The sequence below is a fragment of the Papio anubis genome, chromosome 18 (assembly GCF_008728515.1).
Source record: "Papio anubis isolate 15944 chromosome 18, Panubis1.0, whole genome shotgun sequence".
NCBI lineage: Eukaryota > Metazoa > Chordata > Mammalia > Primates > Cercopithecidae > Papio > Papio anubis.
In genome coordinates, this window is record NC_044993.1 from 71,387,217 (window position 1) to 71,405,227 (window position 18,011).

The 18,011-nt window shown below is 51.1% G+C and overlaps 1 protein-coding gene and 1 non-coding gene across 2 annotated transcripts in view; one reads left to right on the forward strand and one right to left on the reverse strand.

Moving 5' to 3' along the window:
• Window positions 1-11,244, reverse strand: part of LOC116268622 (BTB/POZ domain-containing protein KCTD5-like) — a 31,896-nt gene extending 20,652 nt beyond the window's left edge. Inside the window, exons 1-4 of the mRNA XM_031657990.1 lie at window positions 11,202-11,244; window positions 3,771-3,802; window positions 3,535-3,656; window positions 3,312-3,419 (exon numbers count right to left, since the gene is read on the reverse strand). Of these exons, the coding sequence (XP_031513850.1) occupies window positions 3,312-3,419; window positions 3,535-3,656; window positions 3,771-3,802; window positions 11,202-11,244 (305 nt within the window). The remainder of the gene's footprint in view (window positions 1-3,311; window positions 3,420-3,534; window positions 3,657-3,770; window positions 3,803-11,201) is intronic.
• A 2,074-nt stretch (window positions 11,245-13,318) lies between these two features.
• Window positions 13,319-17,814, forward strand: LOC101005844. The gene is made up of 3 exons (XR_004179895.1): window positions 13,319-13,456; window positions 13,715-13,851; window positions 17,696-17,814. It is a non-coding gene; the product is annotated as an uncharacterized LOC101005844 (transcript).
• The last annotated feature ends 197 nt before the right edge of the window (window positions 17,815-18,011 follow it).

Genomic DNA, 18,011 nt, shown 5'->3' on the forward strand with positions numbered 1-18,011 from the left:
AGCCAAACTCTGAGACCTTTTGGACAAAACATGCCAAAGAAGTTGGTGATGATAAGAAATTCATACTAAACTTGTTCTATTAGGGCTTTTTTCGTTTCAAGTATATGATTTCCCTTCGGTAGCTCTTTATTTTTCAAATTAATGTTGAGCATCGAGTCAGAGTCAGGTTTTGAATGACACAGGATGTTTTCAGATCCTGTAAGTTTACCTGAAGTATCAAAATAGTCTCCTAACAAAATTATTTAAAGCGTAAACTATTTTGGAATACTTTTAGATATGTAGAAAAATTACAGACAACACAGAATTTCCATAATATACCCCAGCCAGCTTCCCCTAATGCTATCACATTACCATGATGCCTCTGTCAAAACTGAGGTGTTCACACTGGCACCACACTACTCACCGAGCGACGAACTTGTTTTGGATTTTGTCAGTTTTCCCCCATGTCCTTCCTATCTCAGGACCACGCCCCCGGTGCCACACTGCATTGCATCGTCCTGTCTCCTTTGCCCCCTCTGGTATAGGATAGCTGCCATCCTTCCTTGTTTGTCATCACCTTGGTACTTTTGAAGAGTCCTGGTCAGGTATTTTGCAGGATGTGCCTTCATTTGGGTTTGTTTGATGTCTTCTTGTGGTTGGACAGGTTGTGGGGTTAGGAAGATCCCACAGAGATGAGTTGTCCTTAGTGCGTCGTATTGGGGTACGTGACATCCGCATGACTCATCACTGGTGACGTTAAACAAAATTACTTACAAAAATTAAAAAAAATACATTATTTTTTGTTTTAGAGATGAGGTCTTGCTCTGTCATCGAGACTGGAGTGCTGTGGTGGGATCATAGCTCACTGTGGTCTCCAACTCCTGGGCTCAGGCGACCCTCCCACCGCAGCCTGCTGAGCAGCTGGGACTACAGGTACACGCCACTGTGTCTGGCAAAATTAGTTTTACTTTACTAAAAGGAAGCACGTAGGCTTTGCTCTTTGCTACTTGCAGTTTTTGTGTTATAGATTGTAGGACACTCGTGGTGATTTAATTTCGGAAGGGACCTTCTTGCTCACCTAGTTGGATCCTTCCAATTTCTAGATGAAGACACTTGGGACCTGGAGGCCTTCTGACTTTTGGGTCAGAGCTGGCATGGAGTCCAGGCACCTGCTCCTCTGACCATTTTCTGCAGACATGGATGCTCCTGGGACACTGCAGGGACAGAGCCGTCCCCAGCAATGCAGATTGACAGGGCTGGTTTCCAGTTGGGTGGGGCCGCATCCCTCCCGGGGATGTGAGACAGGTTTGAGATGAGTCTGCTCCCCTTCTGTCTGCTGCCTCTTTCTTTTTCTTTCTTTTTTATTTTTTGGGGCCAGACCTGGCTCTAGCAACCCAGGCTGGAGTGCAGTGGCGCGATCTCGGCTCACTGCAACCTCTGCCTCCTGGGTTCAAGCGGTTCACCTGCATCAGCCTCGAGGGTAATGGGATTTAAAGAGGCATGTGCCACCCTGCAAGGCTAATTTGTATTTTACCCCAGCAGAGACAGGGTTTCCTCCATGAGGCGGGTCATGCTGGCCTCCAGCTCCACGACCTCAGGTCATCCACATATCAGCCTCCCAAAGTGCTCCCAGGATTACAGGCCCTGAGCCACTGTGCCAGGCCTACAGAGTAGAATCTTTTTTATTTTTTATTTTTTGAGATAGAGTCTCTCTGTGCCCAGGCTGGAGTGCCGTGGCTTGATCCTAGGAGTTACTGCAAGCTCTGCGCCTCCCGGGTTCCACGTGATTCTTCTGCCTCAGCCTCCCTAGTAGCTGGGACTACAGAGCCCGCCACCATGCCAGCTGGCTGTATTTTAGTAGAGAGGCGGGGTTTCACAGTGTGTTAGCCAAGAATGGTCACAAACCTCCCAAAGTGCTGGGATTACAGAGGTGAGCCATGCCTGGCTGGCTGGGGTAGCTTCTTTTTTTTTTTTTTTTTTTTTTGGGGAGTCTCGGCGCTGTCGCCAGGCTGGAGTGCAGTGGCCATTATCTCAGCTCACTGCAAGCTCAGCACTCCCGGGTTCCGCCATTCTCGGCCTCCCAGCCTCCCGATCGGCTGGGACTACAGAAGCTGCCACCACAGCCCGGCTATTTTTGTATTTCTTAGTAGGGGCGGGGGTTTCACCCGTGTTAGTAGGATGGTCTCGATCTCCTGACCTCGTGATCCGCCCATCTCGGCCTCCCAAAGTGCTGGGATTACAGGCTTGAGCCACCGCGCCCGGCCTGGGGTAACTTCTTGCCGAATATTTTAGTAATATAAATCTTAGTCTGAATTTGTGTGTTGCCTAGATTCCATGTAGGGGAATGGGCAGGTCAGAAGGGCGTGGCCTGCGGTGTGGCGAGGCGCTAAGGATTAGGTGCTGCAGTTTTCCCCCAGCCCCTCCTGGTTCCCTGGTGAACATACATCAGCCTTAGATGGGCAGACCCCCTACTCATGGTGGGGCTGGGAGTGTGGGCTCTGTAGTTGGATTCTGCTTGAGAATTGTGCGTGACCTCACTGTGGAGTGTTTGACTGGACAAAAACTTGCTGTGTACTCAGTGTCCCCACCTGTAGAAAGGATGCTGATGGTACCCACCCCCAGAGTTGTTTTCAGGACTAATCACGGTAATATATGTAAAATGCTCAGAAGACTGTGTGGCAAACAGCAAGCACTTAATCAAAAAAATTTTTTTTAGCAGAGAAAAATGGCATTTTATTGATTTTAAACAATAGCATTTAAAGTTATACCTATAAGTGGCACACAGAAGATATATGCAGAGTTTAAAGAATGAAAATTAAACTCACATGTGCCCACTACCCTACTTGAAAAACAGGATTTACCAGAAGGCTCGAGTGGCCCTTCAGATTGTAGTTTCTGGCCCCTCCCGTTCAGAGGTAACTCGCATCCTGGGGTTCATGTTGATCAGTGGTGTTTAAAGTATACCTGTAGGAAGTTCCAAAGTGCGGAAAGTGAACAAAACTTCCTTGCAGAGAAATCTTGTATTTTCCTGTTTCATCATATGTTTGTGTGACAAATATACAAAGACAGTGTTGAAGATGTGGGTTAGTGAAATTGAGACCTGGCGCTTCCTAAGGCTGGCAGCCCAGTTGAGCCTGAGGACTAGACTTCAGACAGTTAGCAGTTCCCGCCTCGTTACCCTCTGTGTGCCCTGGGTAGGTGAGAAGCTCCTTGGGAGGCCAGTGGAGATGGCTGTGGGAGGAGAGATTGAGCAGCTGCCCTTGGAGCTCACCCACCCACTGCTCCTCCCTCCCCTCGTGGAGAAATAGAAACAGCTTTCCTCCGGCCCTCACCTGTTGCCGGGGCTTCCGTGCTGGTTGGGGTGAGCTGCGTTTTGCTGAGTTGCACCGCGAGAGAGCATTGGCGACCACTTGCCTGCTGTGGGCCAGCTCCCCGTCTGCCTGTAGCGGTCCGCGGACCAGTGTGGGCAGAGCAGCAACCCGGACGTGGAGTTGCTGAAATGCAGTACACCAAGAATCGGTGTCATTCCCTCATCCCATGTCAATTTAGCCTCACATTTGCAAAGGTCTTGATGGCCGGGAGAGGGTAGCCTTATCACAGGTAAAGCTGTAGAAGCGCAGAACCGAGCGGTGCATTGGTGGGTTTTCATAGCCACAGTGCTCCTTAGGCGTGGCAGCCTGCGGGGTGGAGGAAGGTAGTGGCGTTCCCTCCCTAGCACCCCCTGCCTCCGCCTGGTTTTCTGTACTGGGCCTAGCTTTGTGGAGTTTCCTGGGGTGAGAGGAGGTTTTTACCAGAATGTTCTTTGCCAGTGAGCACAGCTGACCTGAGGGCAGTATCCCTTTGGAGATGAGCTGGTTGGATTGTAGCAGCCTCCCACAGCACTGGTCAGGGCCTGGGCGGGAGGCGTTCCTGCTTGCCGTGTGTGAGAGTGTGCGTGCGCTGGCTGTGCCTGTCCACTGCATTCCCAGGCTCCAGAGCACACACTGCCATTCAAAGGAGTAGCTTAGCTTTTTGTTCGAGATCCTTTCTCTGCTGGCTGCACTGTTCATCTGCGGGACAGCCTCTTGACCATAGGAGGCACCCTCATTTCCCTTTTCTTTTTGAGTCGGAGTTTCGCTTTTGTCGCCCAGGCTGGCGCGATCTCTGCCCACTGCAAGTTCCACCTCCTGGGTTCAAACGATTCTTCTGTCTCAGCCTCCCGAGTAGCTGAGATTACAAGTGGCTGCCACCACACCCAGCTAATTTTTTTGTATTTTTATTAGAGATGGGGTTTCACCATGTTGGCCAGGCTGGCCTCAAGTGATCCTCCCACCTTATCCTGCCCAGTGCTGGGATTACAGGTGTTAGCCATTGTGCCCGGCCTGATTTATCTCCTGTGTGTGAGGGATCTCAGCCTTTCTATATAGTTTTGTCCTCAAAGTTATAGTTGGGCCTTCTAATCCAGTAGATATTTAAGGCATTTGGAAAAGGGGACACACTTCATTTGGCTTTGAAAGGCTTATTTTATGATCCAATGACCATTGGTTGAGAAAACTTTATGTATGTGTCTTCGGTGTTACTTCGTTGTGAAAGTGCTTCCAGCCGGCTCCAAGGCCTGCGCAGGTGAATCTTGTAGGTAGGTGAACTCAATAAATCCTCATAGCAAGCTTGGGAGGTCAGCCCTCCGGCTCCCTGACTTTCAGATGAGGAATCTGAGTCACAGAGAGCTGAGGTAATGCGCCCAGGGACAGACTGCGAGCGAGTGGCAGGGCGGGCGTTCTGATGTTGCACTTAGAACAGCTCTGTCTCTTTGAGGCCCAGGACTAGTTCAAGCGCAAAAGGCTTAGACAGAGAGAGTTTAGTAACTAATGACTGACTAATCTTTTGGATCTATTTACTCAGGTGATATTTTGGATTTTAGTCTTCTGCAGCAGGTTTGTAGGGGGAAAAAGGAACCACCTTAGGAGCCAAGACATGTTTAAGTAATCTAGTTGTAATTATTCAAATATCGGATGTATAGAGAACAGTGGCATCCTCCTGAGGCTGAAAGACTGTTTCTCACTGAACTAACCCCGAGTCTTTGGAAGCTTCCAGCTTCCCAAGCTCATTTCTTCTGTAAAATCCTTGCTTGACCAGGTGCGGTGTCTCACACCTGTAATCCTAGCACTTTGGGAGGCTGAGGCGGCAGATCACGAGGTGAAGTGGTCGAGACCATCCTGGCTAACACGGTGAAACCCTGTCTCTAGTAAAAATACAAAAAATTAGCCAGGCGTGGTGGCAGGTGCCTGTAGTCCCAGCTACTCGGGAGGCTGAGGCAGGAGAATGGCGTGAACTAGGAAGGCGGAGCTTGCAGTGAGCCGAGATTGCACCACTGCACTCCAGCCTGGGCGACAGAGCGAGACTCCATCTCAAAAAAAAAAAAAAAAAAAAAAAAAGATTTAAAAAGTAGCTGGGTATGGTGGTGTGTACCTGTAATCCCAGCTACTTGGGAGGCTGAGACAGGAGGATCATGTGAGCCTGGGAGGTCGAGGCTGCAGTGAGCTCTGATTACTTCACTGCACTCAGCCTGGACAACAGAGTGAGACTCTTATTCAGTCAGTCAGTCATAAATATATGAATACAACTAAAAACATAAAATTGTTCATGTATGAGAGTTTACTCAGTGGCTCACTTGTCAGTTTTTCATAAAGCAATGTGTTCCCTTGAATCTCTGCTGAAATGGAAGCGTGTCATGTGTGCTTTTCCCTGGCTGGCCTCTAGCTCTGCACCTCCATAGGTGCTGCCCTGCATCTGAGCTGGGAAACTGGGTCTGGGCTGGCCCCTGCCTCTGGTGGAGACGCAGCTGAAGCCCACCTTGCTGGAGGCCAGAGTTTGCCACTGTCCTGTACTTCCCTCCTGCTGTGTCGGAAGGCTGTGCTTGGGGGCTCACGGCACTGGAATGTGAACTTAAGCCGTGTTGATCTGATGCACGTGGTGGTGGGACAGGTGTGGAGGGGAATGGTGCGTGGCAGAGACAGGTGGTGCTCTCCGCTTCCCTCCCCCACCTGTGGAACACTGATGGCGGCTTATGGGAGCGGCCAGGTTAATTTGCAGCCACGCTGTGGTGCCTGGGACGGTGCAGTGTGAAATGCCAGCCCTCCTGCCTCCCTTCCCTTGTGTGGGTCCCTACAGCTCAGTGCAGGCCTGCTGTTCTGCAGTCCAGGGCAGCCTTGGAGGCCCTGTGCTGTGTCCAGGTATGCCCATGGCTGGCGGCCTTGTGAGGATAGCCCAGGCCCATTACGGTTCTTGCTGGCCCCGAGCCTAGTAATTAAAACTTTCTTCCCACTGAGTCTTAATTCAAGACTTTACTTTGTTCTTTGTGAGCCTGCGAGTCCAGAGGGTTCCATGCTTCAGGGAAGCCAAAGCCTGGTGCTTGCTTCGGCTGCTCAGCCAGCTTCTCAGACACATGAAAATGTTTCTCAGGGCTGCAGCCCACCTTCTACAGAGCTAGGAACCTTAGGCCTCACGTTATGTTTAGCTTGGATTTGTGTCATAAGTGCAGAACCGATGAAACAAATTGTAATCTCAACACATTAGGAGAAAGCTGAGACCAGAGAGAGGTTGGTTAGGCCCAAGTTTGAGCTATACTGAACTATGTCGTTGCGTAGCCACTTACGCCAGCCTGGGCAACAGAGCAAGACCTTGCTTCCTTGCCTCCAACAAAAAAATTATCATAAAAGAAAAATCCATAATCCCAATATTTTAATGACTGCGCTTCTCATGTTATGGTTTTCTTGTTAGTCTCTTCTGTAGCCGTGACTGGAACACTTTTGCAATGTTAGCATCTGTAACAATTTTGTTGGCCAGGCGCGGTGGCTCACGCCTGTAATCCCAGCACTTTGGGAGGCGAGGCGGTAGGATCACCAGTCAGAGTCGAGACCATCCTGGCTAACCTGGGTGAGCTTGTCTCACTAAAAATACAAAAACTAGCGGGAGGCTGGTGAGGCAGCCCTTGATCCCAGCTACTCGGAGGCTGGGAGGCAGGAGAATGGCGTGAACCGGGAGGGAGCTTGCAGTGGGCAGGGCCAACACTCTAACCTGGAAGTGACTAAAAGCGGAACTCTGTCTCAAAAAAAAAAAAAAAAAAAAAAAAATTTTGTATTTTTTCTTATATATATATATTTTCACTTTCAAACATAGAAAAGTTGCTGGAAGAGTACAGAAAATTTTCAACATCCCCTTAACCCAGATACACCACTTGCTTTAATTTTGTAACCATGTTTCCATAGTTTTTATATCTATTTTTAAGGACTGTGTAATATTTCATTGAGTTGTCACTTGACTGGCGTGTCTCTTCCCTTTTGACATGGGCATGTAGCTGTTCTAAGCTTTTGCTATGATACTCAAAGCTGCAGTGAGTGGAATATTTCATAAATGTGACTTTAAAAGTCATTCTCTTAGGCTGAGCTTCTAGGAGGGATTCAAAGGATGATTTCTATGTGTCTGAGAGATTTTGTATGTCGGTAATACTTGATAGTATTTGAAGTTTTTTTTTTTTTTTGAGGAGTTTTGCTCTTGTCTCCCAGGCTGGAGTGCAGTGGCGCGATCTTGGCTTACAGCAGCGATCCATACTCAGGGTTCAAGCGTGACTCCTGCCTCCTGCCTCAGCCTCCCCAATGGCCTGGGATTACAGGTGCCTCCATTATAGCTGTTTTTTGTGTATTTCAAGTAGAACAAGGTTTACACCATGTTAAGGCAGGCTAGTCTCCAACTTTGACCTCAGGTGATCTGCTTTGCCTCCCTGGCCTCAATCTTCAGATTCTAAGCGATGACACCGCCTGAGGATTTTCTTAATGTTCAGTTTATTAAACTATATCTGCTAAAAATGTTACTGAGCATTAAAAAACTGGAAAATGAAAATGTGTACATTTTATTGATCAAATTCTTTTAGATATTTATTAGGAAGCCCCTTGGTCATATTTCATCAGTACTGTGTGTTTGGTTAACTCTTTCCTGTTTTATACTTTTTTTTTGTTTTGAGATAGGTCTTGGTCTGTATGCGTAGCCCGGGCTGGAGTGCGGTGATGCGATGCCATCCTGAAACAATCCATACTCCGGGTTTCACGCCATTCTCCTGCCTCAGCGTCCCGTGTTAGCCAGGATCGTCTCGATCTCCTGACCTGCAGCGTGATCCACCGCTGCATTTCAGAAAGTGGGATTGAGGCGTGAACCCCATGTGCAGGCCCCAAACTTGTTTTTATCACCTTGTCTGGAGTTATAATAGATTTCAGCAGATCTATAGAAAGAAGCCTTTCTCTCTGTGATTGCTGGTCAGGCTTTAAAATTAGAGGTGTGTGTCTTCTGGGTGGCCCTGCCTCTCTGCCCCGGGCGACTTGTTGCTGCATGCTGCAAGCTGCCCAGCTCCTCCTATACTTGCTGCCTGCAGCCTCCCTTCTCCACTCACAATTTCCTCAGGTTTAGGGTCACAGATGCTCTATCCCACATTTGTTTTGTCTTTCTTAGCCCTTTTAATCTTTTTTTGAAAGAAAAAACCAAAAACATATTTTTTTGACATAGTATCTGACTCTCTCCTAGGCTGGAGTGCAGTGCCACAGTCATAGCTCATTGCAGCATTGACCTCCTGGGCTCAGGCAGTTCTCTTGCCTCAGCCTCCCATGTAGCTGGGACTACAGGCACACACCACCATGCTTGGCTTATTTTATTTTATATTTTTTTTGTGGACAGGGTCTTTCTGTGTTGCCCAGGCTGGTCGTGAACTCCTGGCCCCAAGGGATTTTCCTGCCTGGGCCTCCCAAAGTGCTGGGATTACCGGCGTGAGCCACCCCGCCTGGCCTAATTTTGTATTTTTAGTAGGGAAGAGGTTTCTCCACGTTGATCAGGCTGATCTTGAACTCCCGACCTCAGGGGATCCACCTGCCTCTTCCTCCCAAAGTGCTCGGATTACAGGCCTGAGCCACCACACCTGGGTGTTTTTAGTGTTTCCAAGGATTGCAGCTTGGCTGGCGACAGTCCCTTCAGAAAGGCTTAGCTGCTCCTCTGTCCTGGCACAGGCCTTGGGAAGACCCTGTGTCTTCAGACTATAACTTCTGGGCAGGACCCTGCAGGACTGAGTCAAAAGAACTCTCTAGGGTTCTTTGAGTGGGAGTTGAATCGGAAACCACCATCAGCACGCCTGGGCTCGCCTCGCGTTGTTCTACTGCAGTGTGGGGGGGCCGTTGTCACCACCGTGAGGACACAATGGGGTCTGGGGAGGGATTGTTACGACTGTGGAATTAAGCCTTGCCCGTCACCGGCTGACTTTGCACTGATCTTCCCTCCATGCCCGCTTACATTGTTAGCTGGGTTCTGCCCTCCCTCCTCTCCTTCGTATTTCTGTGTCTCATTGATAACTGTTCTGTAGTCGCGTTGACAGTTGCCAAACTGCTTTCCAAAAACATTTCCACTGCAATCCCGGGTTTTGGTGCCGAAGCAGTGTGGTGTGATGCTATTGAGTCTTGTAGCACTGAAATTGTCATGTGGCACATGCCAGTCCTCCTCTTATCTCTCCATCCCCTGGTAATTAAAGATGTGGGCATCTCCGTTACCTTGGGGAGTTACGTGGATTCAGGCTCATTACTACTAATCGAGGAGAGGAGGAGGGTGAGGGCTTTTGAAATTAGATAAGCGGGCATCGCGGCATGGGCGCTTGGCCTTTCAGGAGAAGGTAGGCGGCTGCCAACAGCAAACGCGAAATCCGGCTGGCTGCCTGTGCTTGAGGGGTTGTTTTTGAGCGTTGAGAAGAGGTCCTTACACCTTAGTCCATGCAGTGAGGACAAGGCGCTTGGCGCGGCGCCTCTTTCCTGTCCCTCAATTATGGCCGCGTTACCCATCGAGATTCCCGTGGGGTGTTATGTTCCTGCGCCCTTCCCATCAATGGGGACCCGGGCTGGTCCAGCCACGGCCCCACAGCATTCCGCAGGCATGGGGCAGGGCCGCCATAGACGGCACTGCAGCAGAAAGCCGGAGCCTCGTGCGGTGCGGCTCCCTGGCGCCGCCCAGCCTCCGCGCCCGCCAGCCTCGAAGAAGCGGCCTGAGGACTCAAGTTTAGAGGAAAGAATTGCTGGGGAGGCTCACCCTGAGTGAGTATTGCTGCTGCTGTGTCAAGCAGTGGTTCCTTGGGAGGCTCACCTTCCTCGGGGCTTACCGGAGACTCCCACCAAGGCTGGTGTCCTTCAGGACAGGAGGTTTCAGGCCTTAGAGGGTGTGGCTATTGGCAAGCCTCTGCCAAGGAGTCTTTGAGGCTCGTAACCCACAGCAGATGATGGGTGTGGGTAAATATTTAACCTGGTTTTGTAGATGAGAATGTTAGACACATCTCTTGATGGTCTGTGGGTTTTTTCTAATGCAGTTAATTTCATTTTAACCTGGCATCGGCAAGTTACATTCTGTGTCCTTGTGTCCCACTGGCAGGGCCCTGGGAAGCCTTTTTTTTTCTTAGGTTGAAAGTTAGTATCTCTCCAGAGGCTTTTGGGGACATTTATTGACCTTTTTTTATTTTTTATTTTTTAAATACATAAAACAGTACACTCTGGACATTTCAGCAGGGCAGCGCCAGATTCTTGTGTTCAAGTTTCACAAAACAGAAATGTGCTCACTTAGTACTATCAAATTACTTACTTGTTGCACCATCGCCGAGGTGTTTTTTTCCTCTGAAAGCAAAGAAATGAAGGTTCAAAGCGAACTAGGGCCTTTATATGAGACCCATGAAGCCGTGTGTGGCTGTGGATTTAGTGAAAGTTGTAACAGGTTCAGGGGAGGCCTGAAACCTTCCCGGGAGTCACCTGGGCCTCCTCAGGAGACGGGGTGCACATTGTTCACCGTAGAGGAGCGCCGTGTGGGCATTCCAGGAGCCTGGGGGATCCTCACTCTGGAGAACCTGGGTGATCTCCTGCATAATCTTTCTTACTGGCCTTTGTGAAAGAAGTGATGAGGCTTGTTTTCCACTTTTTACATATATGAAATATTTCCTGATACAAAAGAAAAGTGAGAGCCGCAAAGCGAAACGCCCATATTCCAGCATGCTGCTTTGAATTAATCGCTTTAACGCGCCGCTTTGGATTTTCGTTTACAGCTTTATGAAAATAATTTCGCCCATAAAGGAGTTGCCCTCTTGAAAAATACCTTCGACGGGAATTAATTCAGGGGCTGGACTCGGATCCTTCGAAGAAATAACGGAAACTGGCAGGCATTATTGCATGGCATACAACCGCCGTCGAAAGTGAAAATCCGGCACCGCCAGAAACGCATTTCGCCGGGGATGAGGTGCTGGCGGCCAGGCTTGAGTCTGAAATGGCGGTCGCGCTCACGCAGCCCTCATTCCCTGGGCTCAAGTGATCTCTTAACCTCCAGCTCAAAGTGGCTGGATTGCGAGGGTGCCATCAGCGTGGTGCCGAGATGTTTATTAAGAGGCGGGTCGCCATTGCCAGGCTGGTCTTGAACTCCTGAAATCAAGTGATTCTCTCTTATGGCGCCTGCAAATTAGGGTTAAAGGCGTGGGCCTGTACGCCTCAAGTTTTACTTCATATATTTCTCTTTCCAATTTAAATTTAGTGTATTATGTATGTATTTATTCTTTTAGAAACAGAGTCTTGTTCTGTCACCGAGGCTGGAGTGCAGTGGTGTGATCATAGCTCACTGCAGCCTTCACCATCTGGGCTTATGTGATCCTCCTGCCTTAGCCTCACCCCAGGTAAGCTGGGACCACAGGCATATGTCATATGTGAAACATAGCATTTAATCTTGACTGAAAAAGGAGGAGCTTATTTGTAAGTGCCCTGTTCCTGGGTTCCGTGGTGGGTGGAGGCATTTTCTGTCCTCCTGGGGCTGCGGTCCCAGGCTTTCTGGTTATGCAGGAAGGTGCCAGGAGGCAGGAGGCTCCTTCCTGGGGCTGTTTGGAATCCACAGTACTGGGTCTCAGATTACATATGTGACCCTCAGTTCTTTCTCAGCTTTCCTGAAATAGAGATCACATAAAAGTTGACTTCCAGGGGAGGAGGAAAGGACAGTGATAGTAACGAGGCTGGGCAACAGCCAGGTGCAGCTCCGGAGAGCCGGGAAGTGCAGCACCAGAGAGCCGGGAGGCCCCCTGAGAACGGCCACAACCTCCAAGGAGGAACACATCATGCGCCATTCTCTGGAAGAGGATCCTTCCTTCCTGTAGGAAACCTGCTTATAAAGTGTTGAGTTTAGACAACAGAAAGATCACGTCGGTATCCCCTTAGAAAGGGTTCCACTAAATATCCGTGCTCATTCACCATTCTTTCTTCCTTTTTTCTTCTTTGCTTGAAGCCTTACGTGCTCGTGGAGAAAATGTGACCTCGCGAAGCACCAAGCAGAGAGGGGCCTCACGGCCACGTCCCCTCCTACCCCTGCAGCGGCTGAGGCATGCCTTGCGTGTTCTCTGGGAAGGGAGTCTGCCCAGGTACACAGAGTCCTGCAGAATCCAGCCGTTGTGAGCATGCTGCGTGGTGCTAGGGATCTCGCTGGGCTGCCCGGGTTGCAGCTGGGGCTGAGACCCAGAGTGTGGACCTGGCCTGGCAGCCCTCCTGAAGGTCTTCCTGCAGCTAGGGTATAGCAGGACAGGTTTCCTCTGCTCCCTGCTCCTCAGGCCCCGCAGGTCACCTGTGGGGTGTCTTAGGAGACACTTGTGTGTGCCTTTTATTTGGTGTGCACTTCTTTGGCTGTCCTGTAGAGCTCTGGCTGAGCTGGGGCCTGGGGTTTCCAGTCTAGATGCCTGGGGTGTGCCCCAGGCTAGTCCAAGTGGGGGGTCTCTCTCCCTGTTCAGGGTGCCTTCTTTGCTGGAGTGTTCTGTCTCGGAGGTGGGGTTTGAGTGCAGGGCTCAGGTGTGCTACGCAGAGGACAGGGCAGGAGGCCTGCTGGCATCCCGGGAAGGTGGCTCCCTCTTGTGGGCACGCAGGGCCATGCATTGTTGGTTTAGTTCCCTGTGTCCTTGGCCGAGCTCTCTTCAAGCGGTATCCATAAAGCGCTATACGAAATGTGCTTAATGGCACTTGTTCAAAAATGACTTTCAATTCGGGCGGCTTTTAATGCATACTAGAAGGACGTATTTTTTTCAAAGAGGCCTATTAACCTACCACTGTGGTGGCTACTGTCTTCCACCATAACACGCTTGAGAACGGTGAAGGAGGCTCCTGAATTGCTTGCTCACTTGGGTTGCGCCGAAAACAATGGAGAGATGGATACGTTTTCTGTTAGCCATTAGAAGACATTAACACGGGCATTGGCTTTTAGCTCTATTTGTCAGTACAAGACCCAAAATATTTCACTGTAGGTTCAAACTAACAGTGAGACAGAGAAAAGTGTGTGAGGCGCCAGAGAAGGGACTTGTCAGACCCAGTGTCCTGGTTATTACATTGTGTTTCTTTTTCTCTTTTTCTCCTTTTCTTTCCAAACCAGGTTGTCCTGGCTCGAGAACTGGCAACCTCCAGAGAATATGCGAGTGAGTATGGGCTGCAGGGAGCTGTGCGTCTGGGAGCAGGGCCAGCGACTCCGTGCAGGGCAGCCGGGGTGGCAGGGCCGGGGTGGCAGGGCTGGGAACCATGCTGATTTCGGTGGGACTGCTGTTGGCTTCCCAGAGACCACCGGGCTTGTATGTACAATGTTTGAAAGACTTTAATTTGACCAGTTACCTTTGTGAGTCACGTCTTTAGTGTTTTGTGTTGTTTCTGATAGTAACTCACTTCTCTCTCACCTGAAGTTAAAATTCTGGAGAAGCGACATATCATAAAAGAGAACAAAGTCCCGTATGTAACCAGAGAGCGGGATGTCATGTCGCGCCTGGATCACCCTTCTTTGTTAAGCTTTACTTCACGTTTCAGGACGATGAGAAGCTGTGTATCCTTTGCGTGGTTGGTGTCATTTAGTCACCTATCTTGGAGTTGTGTGTTTACGAGCAGCCCAACCACCTGCAGTGGGTCCCTCGAGGCACTGGCATTCAGAGGCTTGTAGCCGAGCGGCAGGGGTGTGTGTCTGGGGCGATTACCTCCCCCAGAGAAGCCGTTGATGCGGCTCCAGCACAGTCCCCTCTGCTGCGGCCTGCTTGGTCGGTGTCCCTTGCTCCCCTAGAGCGCCATCTTTTGTGTTTTTAAACCTTGGCTCAGGAATCTGGGAGGCAAGGCCCGGTGGAAGTTGGGGTGGGCCCCACCTCTTCCCCATCCAGCTCACCCGTGGGCCTGCCAGTGGCTGGGCTGGCCACACTGTCCTCGCCTCCAGCAGGTGCAGTCTGCATCTGCTCTTTTCCTCCTGCGACCCTCCAAGCTGGCCCAAGTGTCGTGGCCTCCCCATCCTGCCTGGAGAGGAACGAGATTCTCCCACCTGTCATCCGTCTCCGAAGGCACCCGGCTCTTCTGTGTTAGAGCTTTGCTCTGGCTTCACTCCCCCTCTTCCTTTTGCATCACTGCAGCTCAGCCGGCACCCCGGCCGAATGTGTGTGCTGTTGCAGTGGGGCCTTGCCAGAGTCTGGAGTTGATGGAGTGATGGGATGCTGGTATGCAGAAGTCCTCACCCTCAGAGAAGCTTCGATGTTGGTGGAGGAGCTGGATTTGCACAGACTGTCCGTATCAGAGGCTTCCCGGCAGCAAGATGTGCTGCCAAGAGTCTTAGGGCTGGCGGCAGTGTGGGGCTCTTTAAACTCCTGGGCAGGAGTGGGTGGGGTTGGGGGCATGAAAGGCTGTGATGGGCTGGGCCCCTGAGCCCTGGCAGCAGCATGGCTCTGGACTTTTACTTCTTTACAACAGGGGAATGTAGGGTTTGCTCTACAAGCATGAGCCAGGCGGGAGAACAGGCAGGAGAGGAGGGGCAGGGGCAGTGGTCGAGGTGTTTTGAACAGATTGGTCAAGAGAATGGAGTCAGGGGAGCTCCGGGGAGTTGGCCCTCAAGCCTAGTGCACAGCGGTGTCTGCTGCTGAGCTGGGAGAGACCGGGAAGGGTGCTGGGCTGGCATGTCATGCATCCACGTGTGCCACTGTTCAGGTCTGGGTGGACCACTTGGGTTGCTGTAGAGGCTCAAGGGAGTCCAGGAGCCCTTGAGGACTTTCACAGCAAGCTGGCAGGCTGCCCAGAGGATGGCTCCTCTGTGGGTGGAGCCTGGGTTCCCCCAGTGTAGGGGGTGAACATGAGGAGGGGCCCACCGAGGAGAGGAGATTGTGACGGGGTGTTGCTCCTTTGATCCTGAGACCCAGAGGCCACGGGATCAAACGGTTTCTGATGGAGGGTGCTGCTGGCTACTTACTGGCTTTAAGCGATGGTGCACACAATGCGGCGATGCATCTGCCTAATGCCAGTTGTTGATGACAGGTGAAGGCAGTTTCTTGGGGGGACCGTTCAAGGAAGAGTAGGGTAGAGGGAAATGGAGGCAGATAAAAGGTGCTTCCCTGGGATTTTGCCTAGAGAGGAGCAGGGCAGTGGCTGAACAGCTGCCAGGCACGTGGCCCGGGGCGGGCTTTGCTGTTGGTTTGTGGAAGGTTTTAGAGAATGCTGGCCTCCAGACAGGCCTGCTGTCCTCCAGTGTCATCCCTGTTCCTGCCTCTGTCCCCCGCCCTCAGTGACTTCTTCACGGTATGTTCTCTCACCTTCACAGCTGCCCCAGTCCCTCTTGGGTGCCCCCGGGCCCTGCATGTCTCTGCCCCCGTTTGAGCCACGGGGGTCCCTCTGGGCTTCCCGCAGAGCCCTCGGAACACGGCTGCTTGTTGGTTGTGAGGCTGCAACAGAATTGCACATGCTTGACCTCTCCCATCCTGTCCGCCCAGGGGCTCAGAGTCCAGAGGAGGCGAATTTTGCTGACTGATTTCCACTTGGGATTGGCCATAGCTGTGCAGGTAGTGGGAACTCCAGGTCTTTGTCCAGTGGTCCATGTTGCCCTTCGTCATTAAGTCAAATTCCAAAGCCCCGGGAGGTTGTTAAGGTTCACTCACCGCTGAAAGGAACGAGACCCAGGGACTTAGGCCCCACCAGGCATCCTCGGTGTGGGTTGTATTTAGAGATGGGCCTGTACAGGGGCCACTTTGGGCAGCCTTGGTTGCAAGTCCCTTCCCTTGTGGGGTTCTCCTCTCATTGCCCTGAAGCTTCAGGTTCATCCTTGGTGGGAGATGATGGTGCCCACCAGCAGGCGGAAGCCAGAACTGAGGCGGCAGGTGGCTGGCCGAGCCTGAGCCCACTTCCTGGCCTCGAGAGCCACTGCTCAGGGCAAGCAAGGACTTGGGTCCCCGTGTCCTGGGCTGCGAGTAAGTGTGAAGTATCTGGAGGTTTCCGGTAATGGGGATAGACGTTTGCCGCTCCAAGGGAATCTGTATATGGGGTGCATTTGTTGTCGGCCTTAAGTCCTCTTGGAAAAGGAGGCTACAGATGGGGCCATCACAGAGCAGTGGTGCCCCGAGGAGGGGGCCCTCCCAGACACACTTAATGAGTGTAGAAGTTCACGAAATGGCTTTTGTCTTACAAAGTGTGTCCCTAGCCCGAAGCGGTGGCTCCGCCTGTAATCCCAGCACTTTGGGAGGCGGCGGGCAGGGTCACAAGGTTAGAGATGGAGACTATCACTGGCTAGCAGATGAAACCCGTCTCTACTAAAAATGAAAAGGTATAACTGGACAGTGGCCGCGTGCTTGCTTGAACCCTGCTGGGAGGCTGAGGCAGAAGAATGGCTTGAATCTGGGAGGGAGGTTGCAGTGAGCAGTGGCAGTACACCTGCAGCCTGAATAGAGTAGAGACTGCATCTTAAAAAAACCAAAACATAGGCCGGGCCTTGGTGGCTCAAGCCTGTAATCCATGGCACTTTGGGAGGCGAGGCGGAAGCGGATAAGAATAGGAGATCGAGATAATCCACCTGATTGACCCGTCTCTACTAAAAATACAAAAAACTGGCGGTGAAGTGGCGGGCGCCTGTAGTCCCCAGCCTTCGGGAGGCTGAAGGCAGAAAATGCGTGGCGTGAACCGGGAGGCCAGGCTGCAGTGAGCGAGATCCGGCCACACGCCTCCAGCCTAGGCTGACAGAGCCAGATGATCTCAAAAAAAAAAAAAAAAAACCAAAACATAATGTGTCACTTTATCCATAGAATATGCAAGGAAGAGTGATTGCCACGCGCTGGATGCCTGTCTCTGGGGCAGGGGCTGCAGCTCTCAGCCCCCAGCTCCCATTTGGTCCTGTGCATTGAAGCTGCAGTGAGTTGCCATGCTTTTAGTCAGGGTCTGTAGGCCCTGTCAACTGATCCCACTTTCACGCTGACCACAGACACGCCAGGGGCTCAGAGAGGGAGCAGTCGGGCTGGGAGCCTGTTCCCGTTTCAGCAGAGACAGTGTAATGGTGTTCTTGATGAGAAACCCCTCATCAATGCTGGTGCCTCATCTTGGAGCTGGGGCCTGGGGTGCCCGTCAGATCCAGGGACATGACTTTCTTGGGCCACAGGTACTTTCAGTTTACATTTAATTAAAACCAATTCTGATCAGTCTTTTAAGGCTAGTTTTCAAGAAATGACTTTTACAAAATAAATACATTAGCCAGTGGTATGCCTATATTAGCCACTTGGAGTTGTGGATTTAAGGAGGAGGATCGGCAGGCAGCCAAGGGAGGTTGAGGCTGTGGTGAGCTATGACTATGCCCCTACACTCCAGCCTGGGCAGCAGAGTAAACCTGTTCCAAAACAAAACAAAAGATTTTTACACTTCCTTAACTGCACAATATTCAGATTTCGGCCTTAGTTATGCCAAAAATGGAGAACTACTTAAATATATTCGCAAAATCGGTTCATTTGATGAGACCTGTATTCGATTTTACACGGCTGAGATTGTGTCTGCTTTAGAATACCCCTGCGGCAAGGGCATCATTCTGGAAGTAACCTGAGGGCTGGGTGAGTTTACAGGATGTCAGTTTAATGATTAGGGCCAGTGACCATTTGGCTCACAGGCCACAGCTGATGGCCAGATGGTCCCCGCCCTTGAGGTCAGCCTGGTTGGTGGATGAGATGCCTGCAGTACTGCCACAGGCAGAGGCGCCAAGGCAAA